Below are 19,576 nucleotides of genomic sequence, written 5' to 3'. Positions count from 1 at the left end.
ATTCATTCATAACATAAGGGTCAATTTTAAACTAGTCATACTATGCAGATTTTTTTTCAACTAGAAAAACATGAGATTGATCTAAAATCAATCAGAACAATTCTATTTTCAAACAATATTTGGCTGGAATGTTGATTGAAAATCAATCGTTCAAAGCTTTTTGTTTCCTTTTGTTTATTGGTTGGCTAATGTACAGTAAAATTGATCGTAAAATTAATTGTACATTGAATATTTGCAGTTGACTGCAAAAATCAATTAAAATCGATCATACACCAATTAAAAATAACATTGCGAAAATTTGCATAGTGTGTGCCTAGCTTTAGCAAACACGTTATTCTTCTGATCTGGGTTTGTGAAATAATTCTGCAGTATTTAAAACAGTGTTTATATTCTGAATTAGATCATTTGCAAATTTTATTATTATAACTAACTAATTATATAACTAATATACCGGTAGCAGATAATGATTAAGCAAAACTGAAAATTACTTCTGTAAAGCAGTGAAGTTCAGAACTTTTTCTTCCCATCCCTATGGATCTCCCAGGGACCCCAGGCAGCTGCCCTCTCTACCTTATTATAATGGGTTTAATGACTTGTGAATAAATGAATTATGTCGTTTACAAATTGCACAAAGTGTGGGTTTTGGTCCATGAACTATTATGTTCATTGTAAACAAGCCACATACATGTAGAGATTTACAGGTTATTTATATGGAGATCAGTTTTTTTTACTTTCTAGTAGTGGATTTAAACCTGTAAATGCAGTGAGGGGAATTTTACAAGCTATTGCATATTACAGTATTTGGATTATTGGTGACCATGGATTTATGTGTTAGGTGTTATCATGCAGATTAATTTTAGAGATTAAATACTGCCCAATCAGTGGATTTCTGATTTAAGTATTTGTATTTTGCTCTGTCATACTGGGCTGAAAAATTGATCACAAGTTGTCAAAGACATTAGATTGTGAGCTCCTTTGAGAGACAGCTAGTGACATGATAATGGACTTTGTACAACGCTGTGTAATATGTTTGTGCTATATAAAAAAGGATGTAATATTATTAAAAGATAAGTTCCACTTTTCAAACTTCCTATAATGCAACTGCTATATTGCAAAAAAAAAAAAGCAAACCAAAAACAAATGATGGTATCGAGTGTACATGTACATCTTTAATATTAGACAGCTAAACACACTTCCAGGGGTCTATTTATAAATTAGTGAATTTCACACTCACCAAAACATTCCCTGGTGGAGGACTACCATTAAAACACATGAACATGAACGATTGGCCTTTAGAAAATGTTTGTGTGAATGTCAGATTCATTGCCTAAATAAATCATAAATAGACCATCCAGTCTTCTGCAGCATGTTGCAAGTTCTGGTCCTGTCTTAGATGATAAGGCAATCTCTTCCTGCAGACACAGGGCCATGTATTATTATTTCAAATTCAGTGATGTTTTAAATGCTGTATGTATAAAAAATGTTATGTTTGTTACCATTTAAATGTTAAGCCTCTAATAAGTCAGACGTGGCACAGAAAGCGCCCTGACTGATTATATAAACAAACAATATTCAATATGGAGGACCACAACTGATTGAAATTAAAACATATCTCTTATTAAACTTTTTCTCTTAACTCTCACTATCATTTTCACAATGCATGAACTACATCATTTTGCATGGGTAAACCTAAGTAACCTGACTAAATTGAAAAAGGATAATAATCAGTGAAAACATTTTTTAAAATTAATATTAAAAATACAGGTGATTTTTTCCTTTGGTCCATCACACTGGGTGTGTATAAGTAAAAGACCAGTAAACCCAAACAAATGCATTGTAATATTCACAGATACAGTATGCTGGAGATTGTTCCCATACATGCATGACAATAATGTGACATTAAGGTAACCTTGCTGTGCAGCCCATTGTTCTAGATAATGTAGGCTTAAAAGTAACAAACTGACAACATTCCTTTAAGGGAAATCTTACTGAGCAGGAAATCAATTGGAATGATTGCTCTCAGCTGTCCCATATCCATTTTAAATATATTCAGATAGACTGCAGATATGTTACCAAAACAATGAAATAGACCAGCCTATAATATATTTAAAAGTACAGTCACACGCTGCAGTGGGAGATATGGTTTAAAAAAAAAACAAACAAAAAACAAAACACAGGTAGGTTGTGCAGAGCAGTAGTTTGCACTAATTGTTTTTGTGGACCATTGGTGGAATGTTGGCAATTTGTGGTTATGCAGCAAGTCATTGATCATGTTCATTTAAACCTTAACAGCTTGCAGTCTGTTTTTAGGACATAGTTTGATTTATGTGAAACAGTAGGAGTACATTTAGTTACCAGTACATTTACCTTACCAATTTACCTTACCAGGAGTACATTTAGTTACCAATAGTTACCAGTACATTTATGTGGTTATAAAATGATTAATATAGTGTTGCCTATTATTTAATAATGTTATATAGTGATACCCTCAAAAAAGATAATTACCTCCCTAACATCTCCATTTCTTAGGTGCTCACTGATTTTACTGGTGTTGCTACATGAAGTAGATGTAAATCCCTTTAGTTTGCTAATGCACTGTGTATTATAAAATGATATTTCTTTTTTATATACAATATATATTTGCTTTCACCTTTGTTTTCATTCTTTGTTGAATTTCAATCCTATGATTTCCAGTAGCCTCATTGCAACAATGTCTTGTCTGCATGCACTTCAGCACTGGCATTTCTTAGGGCTGGTTTCCTGCCAATAGAGGACCATGCTTGTTTAATGTGTGTTAGAACTGCTAGTAAAAGTTAGTCATATTCAGCTCGATGTGTTCGGTAAACCTAAGGCCGTTTGCAGTTTATCCAAGGCACAAAAACATTGTTACTATTATAGATTAGGTCCAGATGAATATACTAGTCCACTACTAACTATACTATGACTTGGATAAATGTGAGTCTGTACAGAAGTGTGTTGTATCACCCTCATCTAGTCTAGTGTCCATCAAAAACCATGGTGACAACGCAGAAACAAAACTGGTAGGCAGAGACAAAGCGTTGTCATTTTATAAGGGGGCTTGCACATAGACCTCTATGGTAGGATCCTGAGTTTTTAAATAGGTTTACAAAGATTGACTTAATTTTTATTAACTTGTTGATTTTGGTGATTCTTAGCGATCCATTAAAAAGACTTTGTAAAATCAGATGTTTTGTATAATTCATATAGTGAAATCCTTCTGCTCTGTCAGTATTGGATCTGTCAGTCTGTTAGCACGCAGTCCCTGGTAGAAAGCCGAGGTTGCAATGTGTGGAAGTTCCTAACGTGACTTCAGCTCAAGTAGAGTTAAAGTATCAAAGAACTCGCCATCAGAGAATCCTGTCTCTCCTCTCAACCAGAAATGTGGACTCAGTGTGCGGATTTAACCAGAATGGGATTTTGGGTCCGGAAACAACAAAGTTTATTTTATTTTTCCCCCCCAAATCCTCCGAGGGGAATATATATTCCTAACTGTGGTTAGGAGAGTTTTCAAAGGGAAGCACAAGAAAGAAGCCAGTTTAACCCAAATGTTCCCAGAGATGAGAAGTTCTGAATTAACCGCTTTAATTTCTAATTTCAGAATGCCACAATATCTATTACATTGCCAGATTTTCTGCTGTAAAATCTGGCCACAATACTGAGGCATTTACTCCTTTAGTGCTGCTGGATTTCTGGCCTGGTGCAAAGCTTTCTTCGTTCCTCTGTGCAGCTCTACTGAAATCACGTTGCCCTTTATTGGCCCTAAGTGTTTTCTTTAATGGTGCACCAAAATCTGTAAAGTGCAGTAGCTACTAGAAGCCTGTCAAAGATCAGTTTTTATCATCCCAGCTGTAATAGACTGCTAAAAATTAGGTTCCAGGCAGTTGATGTTTGGTTACTGCATTTTCTTAAAGTGACACTGTTCTAACTCCGTCTAAATATCCAAAGAAGTTTCTGTAATACCCCTCCATTCAATGGGCAATATCTTCTAACATTTCTCTTTTGTGGTGTTGGAGCCTCCCATTAGACTCTTCATCATCATAAAAAAAAAAAAAAAAAGTTTGGATGGCTGTGTGTCCCATTGATCACTGTGGTTTCATCTCCTGCCTTCTACATCCTTGCTCTTGAAATGAAGGATGGAACCACAGAGCTGGTGGAGAACACTCTTGGAAATGTTGACTTTTGACAGGTCTAATGGTGAAGAGCTAGTATAATACTTGAGGAAAATAGTTCTTGGGAAATATATAAGGGGGATGTTGCTTTATACTAATATTTAAACGATTCATCCATCAAACACTGATATTTCGGTGTTTGGTAGATGATAGAGAATAAAATCACCTTCTTCTGAGTCTGATTCTATGAGACTCTATGGTCATTATGAGGAGCTGTTAGAGAAAAACCAACAGGAGGTGCTAAAACACACAAAGATTGTCTTTAAACTCTAGGTAGAAGGGGAAAATAGGAATATGCAGGGATATCTTGCTGTTGAATTCAAGATGTATAAGAAGTTAGGCACTAACTCAATTAACCATACTCCAAGTGTAACTAAAATATGTAGGAAAAAAGACGTACTGTAAAATTAATTCTGTATAACTTTGTTGCCTGGGCCCATGACCAATACCAAGCCAATGACTGTATAGAAAATCTCAGGGACTGATGTTCAGGAAGAGCATGTGGTCGTCAGTTCTTCCTGTACATTCCCCTGACATCAGTCCCCGATCACCCTTTGCATAAGCAAGAGACCATGTTACCAATGCCATAACATTGTTCATTAAACCAGTCAGCATAGAGATAGATATATATCTATTGTTACACAACAAGAATGTTTTAAAACTATTTCTTAGCTGTTTCTATGCAGTGCTGGCTGAATATTATAATTACTTTGCAACTATACTATATAAAGGTCCCTTTAATTCATTTTTAGGTGCTATGGATACAGGGTGACTTCCAGTGCATGACAATTAGTAATCTGTATGCCATTTGGTTTTAGTTCTTTTTCTGAATAATAATTGTGATGGTGTGAACACACGGAAACATTTATGGGTCTTGTGGCAACATTGTTCATTCATGGAGGGTTATTAGATGTTTGGTTAGCCCCACAAAAAAACTTATGTCAGCTTTTCAGATTTAGATTTAACTAGCAATGTGACTTGTCCAAGTATTGCTAGAGAAATTTGGGCAGTGTTGAGGGTAATATATGATAATTTAGGAGTGACAACAGAAGTATCTAATAGCATGCAGCCCTTGGTATAGAGGGCACATGGGCCTGGTTTATTGAAATTCTCCAAGACTAGAATAGATAGATATCTTGGGAGAACGTGGGTGATCCAGCCAACTTGGAATGGATCTGGGCCAGGATTGAAAACATTTGCCAACTAATAGCAAATGTTTTTTAATAAATAAATTCTAGGTTTATTGGATCTCCCAAGATAGTCTATCTTCACCAGTCTTGGAGACCTTTTCCTAAATCAGGCTCAAGGTATAGAAGTTCCTAATCTGATTTCAGCTCCAGTACAGGTAAAATACCAAAGAAATTGCCTTCCTTGAGTGTTCAACAGTCTTAAAACTTATTTATCTTATTATTATGTTATCTTATTATTATGGAAATTAGTTATAGGCTTTTGCCATCAGGATTTTACATGCATTTGTAAGGATATTAGGTTGATTTTCAGTTTTGAGTCGCTGAGGGGTGGGAAATCTTTTTGACTCGGGGGGGCCACAATGGGTTCTAAAATTTGACAGAGGGGCCGGGCCAGGATCAGATGGATGGACCGCTGAGACGGGTGTCACTGAACGTGACGTCATATTGACATAACCCCAACCACTCTCACTTGTGTGCCCCCCAGCGGGGTCCTTCTTCTGACCCTGTTCGGGGAGCACCAGCAAGAGTCGCGAGAGTTCAACGAGTCAGATAAAAAAGCCTAACGGGCTGTATTTTGCCCATGCCAGATTTAGCATCTTGGAGTTGGTTTTCTATGGCTCGCATAGACATAAACAGATGTGCTTTCAAACACCTGCTAGGAATTTTAGAAGTGTTTTTAGGTGTATGGAGGGGCTTAGGGGAAATGTAAATGGCCCATGGTTTTTTCCTTAAGGAAATGACCCAAAAGAACAGATGAGATCATATGAAAGTCAGTGTGGAATGGGATAATGATGTCTGCAGCATGTTACCCTTGGGCTTTCCTTGCTACCCCTAATTGAAAACTTCTAGGTATGTGCCCCAGTGTGAATCTTGCCTCCCATGTAAAGTTTGGATGTGACCCCAACTGTAAGTACTGCTGGGTGCAGAAGTGGGAGAGGGCCCATGGGAAACTTTTGAGAACAAGGGTGGGGGCACCCAAGTGAACTATGTCCAGCGGTGGAACAAGGCAGCAGCTAGCAGTGGTAGGGTAGGGACAGGACTGTAAAGTTGGGGGAATGGTATTGCCCCATGAAAAAGGGCAAAAAAAAAATATTTTCCATGCAGCACACAGTGGTCAGAATTAGGGATTTATACTTTTCTTTTTTTCTCAAAGGCTAGCTTTATTGCCATAGCTTAATGTTTAAATTGATCAGAACTTTACAAATTCATTCACATGTAAGATCTTTTAATTTTAAGATGTGTATTCAATTTGATAAGTTTGGTCATATAAATTGGTGAAATCAGTATGTGTGTAACCACCTCATAAATCATTGTTCATGCAGTTTATTTCCTGTTTACCAATAAATTATATTTTTGAACATAAGAGGATTATATTAGTGGAACGTATAAACAGGCTGCAGTAATACTCATGCAAACAAAACGAAGAAATCATCCAGTGTCTTTATGGTTAAACAGAACCTAAGCTCTGTTTATTTGTAGGGTATATTTTTAAATTCACACATTGGGACTAAGGTGGGGATATGTTTTTGGGTGGGATCATAAAATATTAAAAATAAATTGTATAAACCAAGCAAGGACATGCTTCAAATTCTGTGGATAATAAGCAGCCTCAGACGCTGGCTTAGCAAATATTAGCCCGCGCTTTGAGGTCAATAAACCCCAGAAATTTGTTAATGTTATTTGTGGAATACCTATATATAGGATGGTATTCTTTCATTCTTGTAAACACTGTGTAGTAACCTAATAGGACAAATAGATGTCCTCAGTTCAGAGCTAACAGTGCCCTTACACATTTACACAATATGGTTTTATATACAGACACAGTGTGTGGCAGTGGAGTGTGCTCTTTTATTTAGATATTGAAGCCAAGTTTGAAACTTTTGTCTTTTGTTTATCTGAAAGCTTCTGGCACCAGGTAACATGAATGCTTGCTTACCTGCAAACATTCCATGTCTGAATATAGAAAATTAAATTTGTAAATGGTGCAATGCAGTGGTGATTCTATTAGTAGGGATTTATCCCCTTCCATTATATTCAGGTCACTTATATCCAGTTATGTAACTCAGAGAGAGGAGGTGTTATTTGTTGTGCAGACACTAGATTTTCATTTTTCAACTTGATTGTCTTGAATTAGTACATCTGTTTCCTGGTGCCAAATGGTAATCTTGACAGATTTACAGGGCTTGCTTCTAACAATCATTGTACTTTACTTTTGGGGGAACAGAGGGGTACAGATCAGCCAAAACAATAAAACTATGCAATGTTTAAGTAAATTAGAATAATTTATCTCTAGACACTGCCACTTGTCACCTGGGGTGGAATATATTGGGCAGCAGGGGAACAGTCACTTATTGGAGGTGATGTGTTAGAAGCAGGGACATGGCCAAGCACAAGGGTCTAAATGACTCTCGACAAAAGCAAAACTCTGAAGGCTCAGATTAGGGGGTTGCAGAACATCTCTAAACCAGCAGGTCTTGTGATTGTCTTGTGTTTTCTATATGCAGTGGGTAGCACCAACAAAAGCAGTCCAAGAAAAAAACGTGAACTCAACACAGGGTCTGCAGTTCAAACAAATGCCCGTGCTAACTTCTGTCCACCTCCTAAAGCAACTACAATGGACATGTAAACATCAAATCTAGACCATGGAGTGTGTAAAGAAAGAAGGTGGCCTGTTGTAATGAACCATGAGTTCATTTAGATTGTGGATCTCCGTGTGTGTGAGTTGTTTGCCTGGGTAAGAAATTACAGCAATGACGTAGGAAGAAGTTTTGAAGCAGCCATGTGACTCAGGACTGCTTTGGTAGCAAGGGGAATATAAATATATAGTCTTTGGTATTAAACCTTCTAATTCATCTTTTATTTTGTCTGGCGGGGCAATGTTAGAACTGCAGCCTGTGGATTGTGGTAGCAGTAGTTTAGCTGCTTCTTACCCATGAGACACTGAATATTTGTACATACAGAGACACTTCTGTGTAAATTTTAACCATAAAACAAGTATATTCTGCAGTGTCTAAACCCAAGTGACCAAAAGCACAACCATCAAACATTACAGAATATTACCCTCTGTAAACAAATACACTGTAGTTCTATTGGATTTTCCATAGGCAACAAGTATGGTGCATCCATAAATCAATGTTTAGCAGACCAAAGGTCTGAGGAAAAATGAAATTTAGACAGAATCCAAATTTAGATAGAATCCAAGTTCTATCCATAGTTGTAAGGGCCTTCTGCATCCACACTCATGTTCAGTAAATTATGCTACCTTCATGTATTGCAGGTTTCAAGCTTGTGTAGCACAAACCTATAAAAATATTATTCATCGCTATGTTTTTGTAATCCTAATGTTCCAGTGTCTGGTGTGGATGACCTTGGCTAATGCTTCAGATTTTGTTTAGATATCTTCCCTTTTCTGATCAATGGGTGGTTCTATATGGGGCAGTTGTTCATGGTGATAGCTTTAACATTTTTAGAAGGGGGTAATAGGTGACAAAACAGGAAAACATTTTTACTAATGTATAATTTGTTGCTCATATGTAGAGCCTTTCTTTAGGGCAGAAGGAGAGTACCAAGGTGTATGTGCTCATGTATAGCTGTCAGATTGTCTCACTTACCCTATAGTGCCCATAGCAGATCAGGAACGCATCTCTATTTTTGATAAATATTTTAGTTTGCTGTTTTTTAGGTTATTGAATTGAATGCCTTATTTTGTTAATAGCGATTTTATTTTATTTTTTAGGAAGAAGCTCGGTATGTCTCCAGTCCCCTAGCAATGTTAACTGCTGCCTGTAACAAATTTGGAGGTTCAAGCCCCATTAGGGATCCTCCATCATCCGCAAAATCTGGACCAAAAAAGTCTTATAGTCCAATGAATGACTTTAGTACCACTAAACTGATGGGGGATGGATACTCCTCTACATACTTGGGAGGAGGTAATTTAATGACGTCATGTGGGACACCACCTGCTCCTTCAAGTTATGGCAGTGACTACACCTCCTTTTCCCATTCATTCCCTTCTTCTTCAGGGTGCCAAGAACCCAAAAGTCTTCCAACAGCGGAGTGTGTTCCAGGAGTGTACACCTCTCTAGATGTAGGACATCCCTATAGTTCATGGTACAAAACTGGCATCCATCATCCTGGAATTTCTGGTTCCCCCCCTGGAACAGGAGGGGCTTGGTGGGATATGCATCCAAATGGCAATTGGCTAGGCAACCAGCCACAGCCAGACGGGTTAGCTGCATCTATGCCACCTGTGACAAGCCCAGCAGGTATGACCAACCAGTACACTGCTGAATACACCACATTAACCCCCGCCACTTATCCATCTGTGGGATATCCCTCCATATCACCTTCATCTAGTCCTTCACCATCGGCTCATATTTTAAACCCATCTCAGCATTCACTAGGGCCAGATATGTACAAGCCAAAACTTCTTACTGCTAGTCCATTGCTTGAAGCTCCAGGGCCTCTGAAGCCTCAAAGGGCCTCTTATGGAAATACTGGACGTCCATCATGTGACTGCCCAAATTGCCAGGAACTAGAAAGATTAGGAGCTTCTGCAGCAGGGCTAAAGAGAAAACCTGTACATAGCTGTCATATTCCAGGCTGCGGTAAGGTCTATGGCAAAGCATCCCATCTCAAGGCTCACCTTCGTTGGCATACAGGAGAAAGGCCCTTTGTTTGCAACTGGCTATTCTGTGGTAAGCGCTTCACACGCAGTGATGAGCTTGAGCGTCATGTGCGCACCCACACTCGTGAGAAAAAATTCACTTGTCCACTCTGTGCAAAACGATTTACACGCAGTGACCACCTAAGCAAACACCAACGGAGTCATGCTGAGCAAAATGGAACAAAGGAAGGTAATGTTCAGGGTGATGGTGGTGGAGGAGCTGTAGAAGGACCAGGAGAAGAAGGGCCTGTGGCAACAGAAGGATCACCAGTTGGCTCCAGTCAAGACAGATCATCCAATAGTCCTGGGCAGGGAGGTTTGCTGGAAATATGAGGATTTTCAGCTGAAGCAATGAACAACCTATTACAGAAATTCCAAGAGCTGTTCAGACACTCCAGAGCAATCAGGCCACAAAAGATTCATTAATTAGAGTAGCTGCAATGGGGTCCAAAACATGTATGCCACAGTAAGTCGGTTGTATGACAATGTAGCCAAGAGACTTTGTATATCAGGACTCACAAGCTAGCAAATATATTAGATCACAAAAGGCTCCTTTTAAAAATAAAGCAAAGATTCCCTCTGGAATTTTTTTATTTTTTTTGGACTTTTTTTTTATTCAGCCAGTGTTAAATTTTTGGAGCATTTTATTGATATGGATGATGTCTACCTCTCAGCGTTCATGAAGATTTTTCTGCTTCTTAGAACACAGTAGTTGAAGCAGTGAAATGGAGACCTTATAAAAGAGCCTGGACTAACATAACCTTCTTAGGACAATATTTTATTCTGAATCCACTAATTTGTTGGTGCTGTTATTTTATATTGCACTTTTCCAAAAAAATATTGTTTTATTCATTCCGTGGATTTTTTTAGTTGTTTTTTTTCTAAACTGGTTCAGTTGTTTTTGTTTTTTTCTTAAAAAGCTAAAATGAAGAATTATAGATTGATAACATTTTTTTTTAACTATGAGTAATACTTACATGCTGATATTTATTAAAAATGTACAAAGAAAATGGTTACCCATTGTATGGAACTTAATTCTACCCTTCCATACCCAATCCCCCTTCATTGCACTGTTTAGGCTGCAGGTGCAAAAAGAAAAAGCCCCCTGTAGGTTCCATGTTACTTAGGTTGGTGATACCGCTTCCTCCCTACCCCATGTGACAGTGATTGGGATCAGGCAATTGGCCAACCTGGAACAGAACTGAATTGTGGGAGGAAAGGGGCCCTAGGCAAGTTTGCATCCTGCAGCTCTAGACCAGCCTACCCACTCCTTTCCCATCTCTTCAAATGATGCAATCTGGGATTGCAATAGAAACAACAAATTCTCCCAACAGCGCTTTCTGTACTAATATACAACTGTTCACCTGAAGTACATGGATCTCTTTTGCTGCAGGCAGACAGTGGTAGAAACTGAGCATGAGTTTGTAGACATGGGGGATGGTAGGGGTTTTAATGGAGGTGTTGCTTTCTTTTATGGGCAAAGCACAGCTCTAAATTCATTCAATACTGCAAGGCCTCACTGAAATTACTTTTAAATCACTATTTTTGTACACAACAGTTATTGCTTAATTTGTCCTCTATATCAGTAGTTGGCAACAATTAAGTTTCAGTCTACATCAGATTGTTAGTTTGGTGATAGGTGGATAATAAATGCTATATCAATGTTCAACATACACAATGGCACAGATGTAATAATATCCATGCCCAAAGTATGGATTTCCAATGTTAGGAACATTTCTCTTGTTGAGAGAATCTCCCAGTCTTAAAATGTCAACCTAAATATGATTTGGTTTTGGATGCATTGACCCCTTTAAAAGAAACCTGTTATGCTGACCCTCTCCTTGTGAGAATACTAGTTGCCTGGGTGCCACACTGAACCTCTGGCTTAATTACTTGTTTACATGGAACAAATACTTTGATAAAGACTCCTAACATTTCTATTGACTATTTCATGTTCTGGTTTACTAACATTGAAGTCAATAGCCCAGGCATCTGATACTTTCAGAGGGAGGCTAGCAATGGCAGCCACCATTCTTCCAAAAGACAGCTTTACTGAAAGTAAAATAAACTTCTGATATTCAAGACATGTTGAATAACTTTTTATAGACTTGTAGTATTACCTTTATCAAGAGCATATACTCAATCATTCCTTACAAATAGATCTAAACTCTCCCCCTACATACCTGCCATTTGGCATTATGTAACCCAATTTAATAGGAATTTGGGTGCCTTTGTCAACTAAAGTTGACCATTGCTCAGTGGTTTGTTGCTCTTCTACCCCCCACCCTGCTCCAAAGGTTTTTGGGTTTGCGTAAAAAGAATAAACCTAAGCACAAGCTGGATTTGATGAGATATAGACTGTACAGATTAGTAGACCACAAATTGATCTTCTGTAGTTCAAGCATTTGGATAATCAACATCACAACACCTAGCTCAGTGTTCTGATCTAAAGTACATCTATACCCAAAAAATAAATATGTAAACATAGCAACTTACTGGTCCCTAGGTGTTGTGGTTTTTCAAGCTTTTTTTTTTTTTTTAATTTTTAGCTTATTTTGTTAGTAGCGTGAGTCCAGTTTTATTATGACAACACTTTCTAATCCACCTGTATCAGGACAACAGAAACAATATATAGACCTATGCCTATGATATATATGTCTATAATGTAGAGGAGTATGGTTTTGCAGTTCTTAGAGATTATAAGGACTATATAATTAGTAACAGTTTGTATAGCTCACAAGATTTCTGGGAAGAGCCACATATTTTTTTTCTTTAAACCAGAACACATTCAATTATTTTTTTTATTAAACCAAAGGGACCAAATAAGAGAAATTTATTGCAGAGGTAGGCTTCAAGCAGAAAGCCAAAAAATGATGTTTGTGGCTCCCTGGATAAAACTGTAGTATTCTGTGTAAAACAGAACACAGGGCCATTGTGGACACTGGGTGGGTCATCCAATCAGACTTTTAGATGAGGCTCCAGTGCATCCACCATATGCTAAGTGCAGTACTGGAAAAATCTGGATAGATTACTTTTCCGGTACAGAATAATGATAAATAACAAAAATAGGGATGTGTATGTTGCACATACCACATGCAAGCTATCACCACAAACACTAAATCCAGCTATATTCAAAGCTATTGACAATTTTGTACCATTCTACTTCATTGATCGGTGTAACACTATTTCCTATCATCTCTTGATCCTAGATGCCTTAGGAAAGGAATGCAATAAATTGTATTTTTAGATGTCTTTAATGTTATTATATTTGTAAGTTAATTATACCTGTAAATATTTTAAGGTAAGTGCATTTTGTATTAGTTAACTCTATCTGTTAAAGTGCCTTCCATTAAGCTCATGATGAAGCCAACTAGGCCTATTCTAGTGTCTTTTGTGACTGTCCAGTGCAGCCATCATGCAGTTCTCTGAAATGAGTTATATGCTGTGGAAACGCACTTTTGAGATCTTGGAGATTTGCACTCTATTTTTATTATTTTTTTAAAGGAAGTATTTTAGGCTTTCATGTGTAAGAATGTCTTTCAGTGTAAATTGCAGACTCCATTGTCAGAGAAAAGTTAAATGCTAAGAAAAATACAGAGATTTTCTATTTTTTAATTTCAAACATAGTGCTGACAATTCAGACCTCAAAGGCCAGGATTCTTCCACAGTTTTAGGATTTTAGCAAATTGACAGACCGTGAATTAGGGTTTAATTACCATAAACCTACTCATGTGTCTGCTCATATTTTGGCCCTCGAGGAGTGAAATTGGCAGCTTTATTCTGCATATGTTTTGTTATATATTGATTGAACGCTATTTATTTGTAATTTTTGCTTCAATAAAAAGTGAAAATGAAGTCTTCTGCAAATTATGTTTTCTGTGTAATCCTTATTCATTAACAACTTCGGATATGTTAACACCTCATAGTTTGTTGCTCTAAATTGTTTGATTTTTATTTAAAGGTCCCCAAAAGTGTGTGTGTGTGTAATATATATATATATATATATATATATATATATATGCAAATATCAACTTCCCAGTTACTGCCCCTGACATGTCCCTTTCCACTGAATCTTCCTACCAATACTAGCTAATCACTAGAATTCACTCATCTCACTAGCTGCATGTAATATGAGATAAAAAAGGTTTGAGCAAGAACTCCTAATTAAAAAAGCTGGATAGGATATTTGTAGTAAAACACTCAGGGTTTTGAGGTTTTCCAAAAAATTGCTTACTGTAGACCCATACCAATGCACAGGCAACATAAAGTAGATTTAAACTATCTAAAGCTTTTTTCAGCAGGTATTGTTGATGGAATTGTTAAACCCCTGACATTTTGAGATGCCTAATCTTAAAGATATTTCCTAGATTTTTTTTGGTCTTACAAGCACAACAAGAAATGGGAAGAAATCTTGTTACAGTGATGAAGAAGTCCTCATAGGATAAGAAGAGCACGTATCCTCAAAGATTTCCTTACTGCCGTGTGGCAATTATAATGGTTACCTGTAGGGTGATAACATGTTCAGCACTACAAACTTGACTAAACTATCAACAAATCCTTCCCCACTCTAAAGTATATCACACCCAACAACAATATATTACAGCTGACCAGTCGTTAAACTTCCCCGTGTTACGGAGATGAAGAGAGGAGGTGTTTGTAGTCCAATTTAGAACAACAATCGAGGGTGACAACATTAATGCGCTATAGATGAAGTGCCCAAGTAAACATTGTCACTGTAGAAAAGAAATGCTATTGGCAGGATCACCAGGTAAAAATAAGAGTAAAAACATGTCATTGTTTGATCTAGATGTGTTTTTTTTCCAGGTTTTTGGAGTTTGGCTTTAACAAGCTTACCTGTGTACCTGCAGCATAAACAGCAGTGAATGAATGAGCCCTAAGGGACACACAGAAGCACAAAGTAAACTGCTAATCTTGCCCATTTTCATCTGGCATCATGCCCCCTCTTCTCCTGCAGCTGGTCCTGATTTGGGGATTTCTAATTGCAGATGTTGACATTTTCAGCGGTGTGTCAGAGGATAATCCATTCACTGATTCAGAGTGCAGCTATCCAGTGCCTTGCGGAGTTAAAACAGAAAAGCCACAAGACTCCCAGCTCTGTTTAGCCTTCTTTTGGGGTTTGGACTATGATATGCTGGAGGATAACACAGTTCCTTATTAAATATAGCAGCCACACAGTTTGGATGCCCACTTTTATTCCAAATAGAAATGAATTCGGTATTAAAGCCTAACTACAGGAAAAAATACTTTTGCATTGGGGATACCCGCACATTGCAAGGGTTTAACACTTGTTTAGGTCTAGGGGAATAGTAAAGAGGACTTTAACTTACTTTATACCTCTTTGTCACAGGCTCATCCTCTATACATAGTCTCATTTAAAAGGCACTCCACCATCCTACAATACATAACCAACAGTCCTCCATTGTAAGTGAGGATCCCAAGAACATGCACACAACCTGAGGTGTCTGTAGAAAGAGGAGCATGTCAAGGGAACGGGATAAAGTAAAAGTACTTTTTAATATTACCCTATTCTTGAGCAAGCATTTTATTCTTGCAGTGTGAGGGTAGCCTATTTAAGGGTAGTTTTGAATCATTCCAGGTCAGCTTTACCTTTAAAATGACTTGACAACCAAAAGTGGCACTTTTTCACCATTTTCTTTATTACTTACATTCTTTCCACTGATCCGCAATGGAAGATGCACTCTTCTCATTAGCCACTAGGTACAATTTGTCCCTTCTCCCTAGTTCTATCAGTGCAAGGAGCCCAATGACTGTCAATTTACTGTGTTCCTTCTGCTGCTACCAATATACGAAACACATCACTGACCACTAATGTGAGAAGACACTTTCTCCACTGTATAATAATATAAGGGGAATTGTTTGCTGACATCCAGGATACCAATAGAAGTTTTACTGTCTTTTGTTCAAATTACTATTTATTTAATTTCATTGTTACTAAAAAAATCATTTTGGCATATAGAGTGGTTGTCAAATATGCTAAATAGGTCACATTCCTTATTCTTTAAACCTAATTCTTTAGCTTGTTAACAATTCTGTTCACACTAATGTACTGTGAGCCTAGGATTTGAATGGTCTGAAAAATGGAAACAAGGTACACAGAAGAGACTCTCCCAATGCACAACACGATGAACCATGAAGCAGGTACACTGAACTGGGTGCCGCTCTTTCCAGCTCAGAAAAGGCATCCATACTACAATTCCCATGGACTAACCAAAAGTCTTGATTTCTGCCATTCAGAAGGCTGGGTCAGAATTTGGTGTCAACAATATTAAAGCATGAATCTATTGTGGTGGTGTAATGATGAAGGGGGGGGGGGGGGGGTATGTTCTTGGCACACTTTGGGCCCATTACCACTACTGAGTATTGTTTAAATTTACAGCCTACCTGGTGTATTGTTGCTGACCATGCTCATCCCTTTATGACCGTAGTGATCCCATCTTCTAAAGGCAGTTCCAGCAGAATACAATACAATGTCACAAAGCTCAAGTCATCAAACATTTTTTGGACATGACAATTATTTCACTGTACTGTGGCCACCACAGTTATAAATCTCTATCCAACAGAGCTCCAGTGAGATGTGGTGAAATTGGAGATTCACATCACTGATGTGCGGCTAACAAATTTGCAGTAACTCTATGGTGTCAATATGGCGCAAAATCCCTGGGAATGTTTACTGCACCTTGTTAAATTTATACCATGATGAATTTCAATTTCAGCAGTTATTAAAGCAAAAGGGGGTCCAACATGGTACTAACAAAGTATATAGCCTGATGTACCAATGTTCCAACTTTCTTCAGTTTGAATTAACTCACATAACAAAAACAAAGTGTGTAAAATGTCTTGCCTCTAAAATAGACTGGTCATAAAAAGCACACACATGTGTATTTGATATTGGTTTTGGTTGTATATTATTTTCAGTCCATAAACAAGAGGAGGAGTCTGTATATTTCAAGAAAAAAATGACTATATATAATTCAAAACCCTGTCACCATCTAATAAAAGCAGCCAAATAGAGCATTAATAGTCTCCTGAACCAAGGCGTCCATGTGCCAGATATGATGTTGGCTGGACAGGTGTGTTTTTAATTTATAAAATGTGACAGGTACACATTTATACCTTTTAACACAAATATTTGTATTTGGTTGATCTTTTTTATGTATATACAAAGAAAAACACAGAACTGTAGGCTCTCTTTAGCTACAGTAATAGTATATTGTAGCTACAAATAAAAAGTACATTTTTGAGTTTTTGGGGTTTTTTAATAATGGCAATTCATATTTTTTCTTCCATGTTCAATTCAGACTTGTATTTTCACTGCCTGGGTGGCTGGATGCCTCTGGTAACTAACTCACCTTATTCTTGGTCTGGTTCCTGTGCAAACTTGGCCTGTGTACAAACTGGGAGTCTTTGGCAGCCATCCCCAAGGGTTGTGGTTGTTCTGATGTTTACCACCGCGTGGCGCCATGAGCTGTACAATGCTCTGAGGGACCAGCCAAGCCACCTCCAGATGGAGAGGCTGTGATTCTGCTCATTCTCAAATCCATATGAAAACTGTGAGTAAACAGGCCTTCAAAAAAGGCCTGAAAAAAGGGAGGTTTAAATAGGAACATGAGATGTCTAAAACTTCCACTGACAAGAGACAAAGTAGAAACACTCACATCTTACAGAAGTCTCTCCAATTCAATGAAAAACCTCAGAGAAAGAATATTAACTGATCTCACTCCCTGCTGTCAGTATACAATACTATTCAATATGTCAGATCGATGCTACATACATCTATCCAGATGTTGCTAAACCATTTATGATTGAAGTAACTGGCAGAGGATCGTGGGAATTGTAATAAAGATGATTAACAGTTTTACACATGAAAGTCATTTAATTAAAATGTGTCTATGCATCATGGGCTAAAATATGTGTGACTAAATTGTTTTACTGTGTTAAACTGTGTAAGATGTTACCGAAGCACACCATTTAGGTATACAATAGAACTATAGTACAGGTGTCAGGCTTTCTGGCAGCTGTGGACATAAATTTTAGATTTTTTTTTATTATTAAGCTTTTTTTCACGTTTCACATTGTTCACGATAGGTGTTTAGGATGACTTACGACAAAGCAGTACCTACAAACAAGTGTGTATCTGTCTTTCTGTCCATGGATCACATGTTTGCAGAGCAATAACTTCTTCAAGTCTTACACATTTGTGGTTCTGTTGGAAGCCTGGTCCCTGTCTTTATCCTACACTTACTACAAGACACAACAGTGACATCGGCAGTGATATTTTCCCTTTCCATAAATGATTTTGTATTCACTTGTAATGTGCTTCTCCACTTGAAAGAAAGTCTGACAATTTCAGGAAGAGTCAGTTCCCTATCATAGCCCCCTTTCTTCTTCTGGGAGTGTCTGATAACTCTCTCCCTTTCTTTGCCTCCCTACATTACCTTTATTGTACAAGCTGCCAAGGGACAAGCAAAAGGGAATTCTATAGAGCAGGGGTGGGCAAACTTTTTCACTCTGGGTTTTAAAATTTGGCAGAGGAGCCGGGCCAGGATCGGATGGATGGAGCGCCGAGACGGGTGTCACTGAACGTGACGTCATAAAGGCATAATCCCGCCCAATCTACCATTGCAGATCTGAGATGGGAGAGTGGGCGGGTTGTTCTGGCCTTTTCTCCGAGCCCGGGATTTGTACAGGGGACATGGTCCGTGGCTCTGGCCGGTGCGGCCCCCTAGCAGGGTCCTTCTCCTTACCCTGCTTGGGAGGGCACTGTCCAGAACCGCGGATTTACTTCACCGAGGCCGTAGTTTGCCCATGCCTGACCTAGACACATGACAGGACATTGGTGCAGATCTCCCCAAGAAGAGGATGAATCTCACATTTTCTAGTCATTAGATCCCAGTCAGATATTTTCTTTACATTCCAGTGATAACTGAAAAGTGGTGAGTTTCCCTTCACTTCCTATCTCAGTGGCAACAGTAACCTACACTATTAGCTAAAAGAAGCACTAAAACAAACACAACAAAAAGCTTCTCTACTTCATTACATCATTTTCCTTTAACACGCATGTGAAAAAAAAAAAATATGTGAATTACTAACCCATCAAGGTCTCTACAGGTTACCATTGATTGTGATTGCTGTGCCCATAATCCCTGGATTAAATAATATTTGTTTCATTAAATTACAATAAAATCTGTTAGATAATTTTGTGGCTCTCTTGCATCCAGAGTCACTGAGCAGGAACATGTTTGCAAAAAGGGGCAGCAGAGGTCACAAAGGATCTAATCCAGGCTCCGCCTCTGTGCAGGTGGAAGTGTTCTGAAATCTCATAACGTCATCTGGTAGGGAATTAAAAAGCCCTTACCCCCCATAAGATGTGAATAAAATCTTTGGCTGACAGGAAGCAGAGATGCCGCAGTGAAAAAAATATGTATTGTTTCAAATATTGCTGGAAATATCGGATGTTGCAAAGTGCAGCTGTGTGTTCTTGTTTACCA

At 38.0% G+C, this 19,576-nt stretch overlaps 1 protein-coding gene across 1 annotated transcript; it reads left to right on the top strand.

Annotated features, from left to right (window-relative positions):
* Positions 1–2,113: 2,113 nt before the first annotated feature.
* SP7 (Sp7 transcription factor) lies at positions 2,114–11,454 on the top strand. Its single transcript, XM_072405946.1, has 2 exons — positions 2,114–2,177; positions 9,117–11,454. The coding sequence occupies exon 2, from the start codon at positions 9,150–9,152 to the stop codon at positions 10,377–10,379; it is 1,230 nt and encodes a 409-aa protein (XP_072262047.1). The 5' UTR covers positions 2,114–2,177; positions 9,117–9,149; the 3' UTR covers positions 10,380–11,454.
* The last annotated feature ends 8,122 nt before the right edge of the window (positions 11,455–19,576 follow it).

The sequence above is a fragment of the Pyxicephalus adspersus genome, chromosome 1, assembly GCF_032062135.1.
Source record: "Pyxicephalus adspersus chromosome 1, UCB_Pads_2.0, whole genome shotgun sequence".
Taxonomy (NCBI): domain Eukaryota; kingdom Metazoa; phylum Chordata; class Amphibia; order Anura; family Pyxicephalidae; genus Pyxicephalus; species Pyxicephalus adspersus.
This window is presented reverse-complemented; position numbering and strand designations above follow the sequence as displayed.

Coding starts and splice junctions, on each gene's coding strand:
- SP7 (XM_072405946.1), top strand. CDS start 9,150: ATGTTAACTGCTGCCTGTAACAAATTTGGAGGTTCAAGCCCCATTAGG.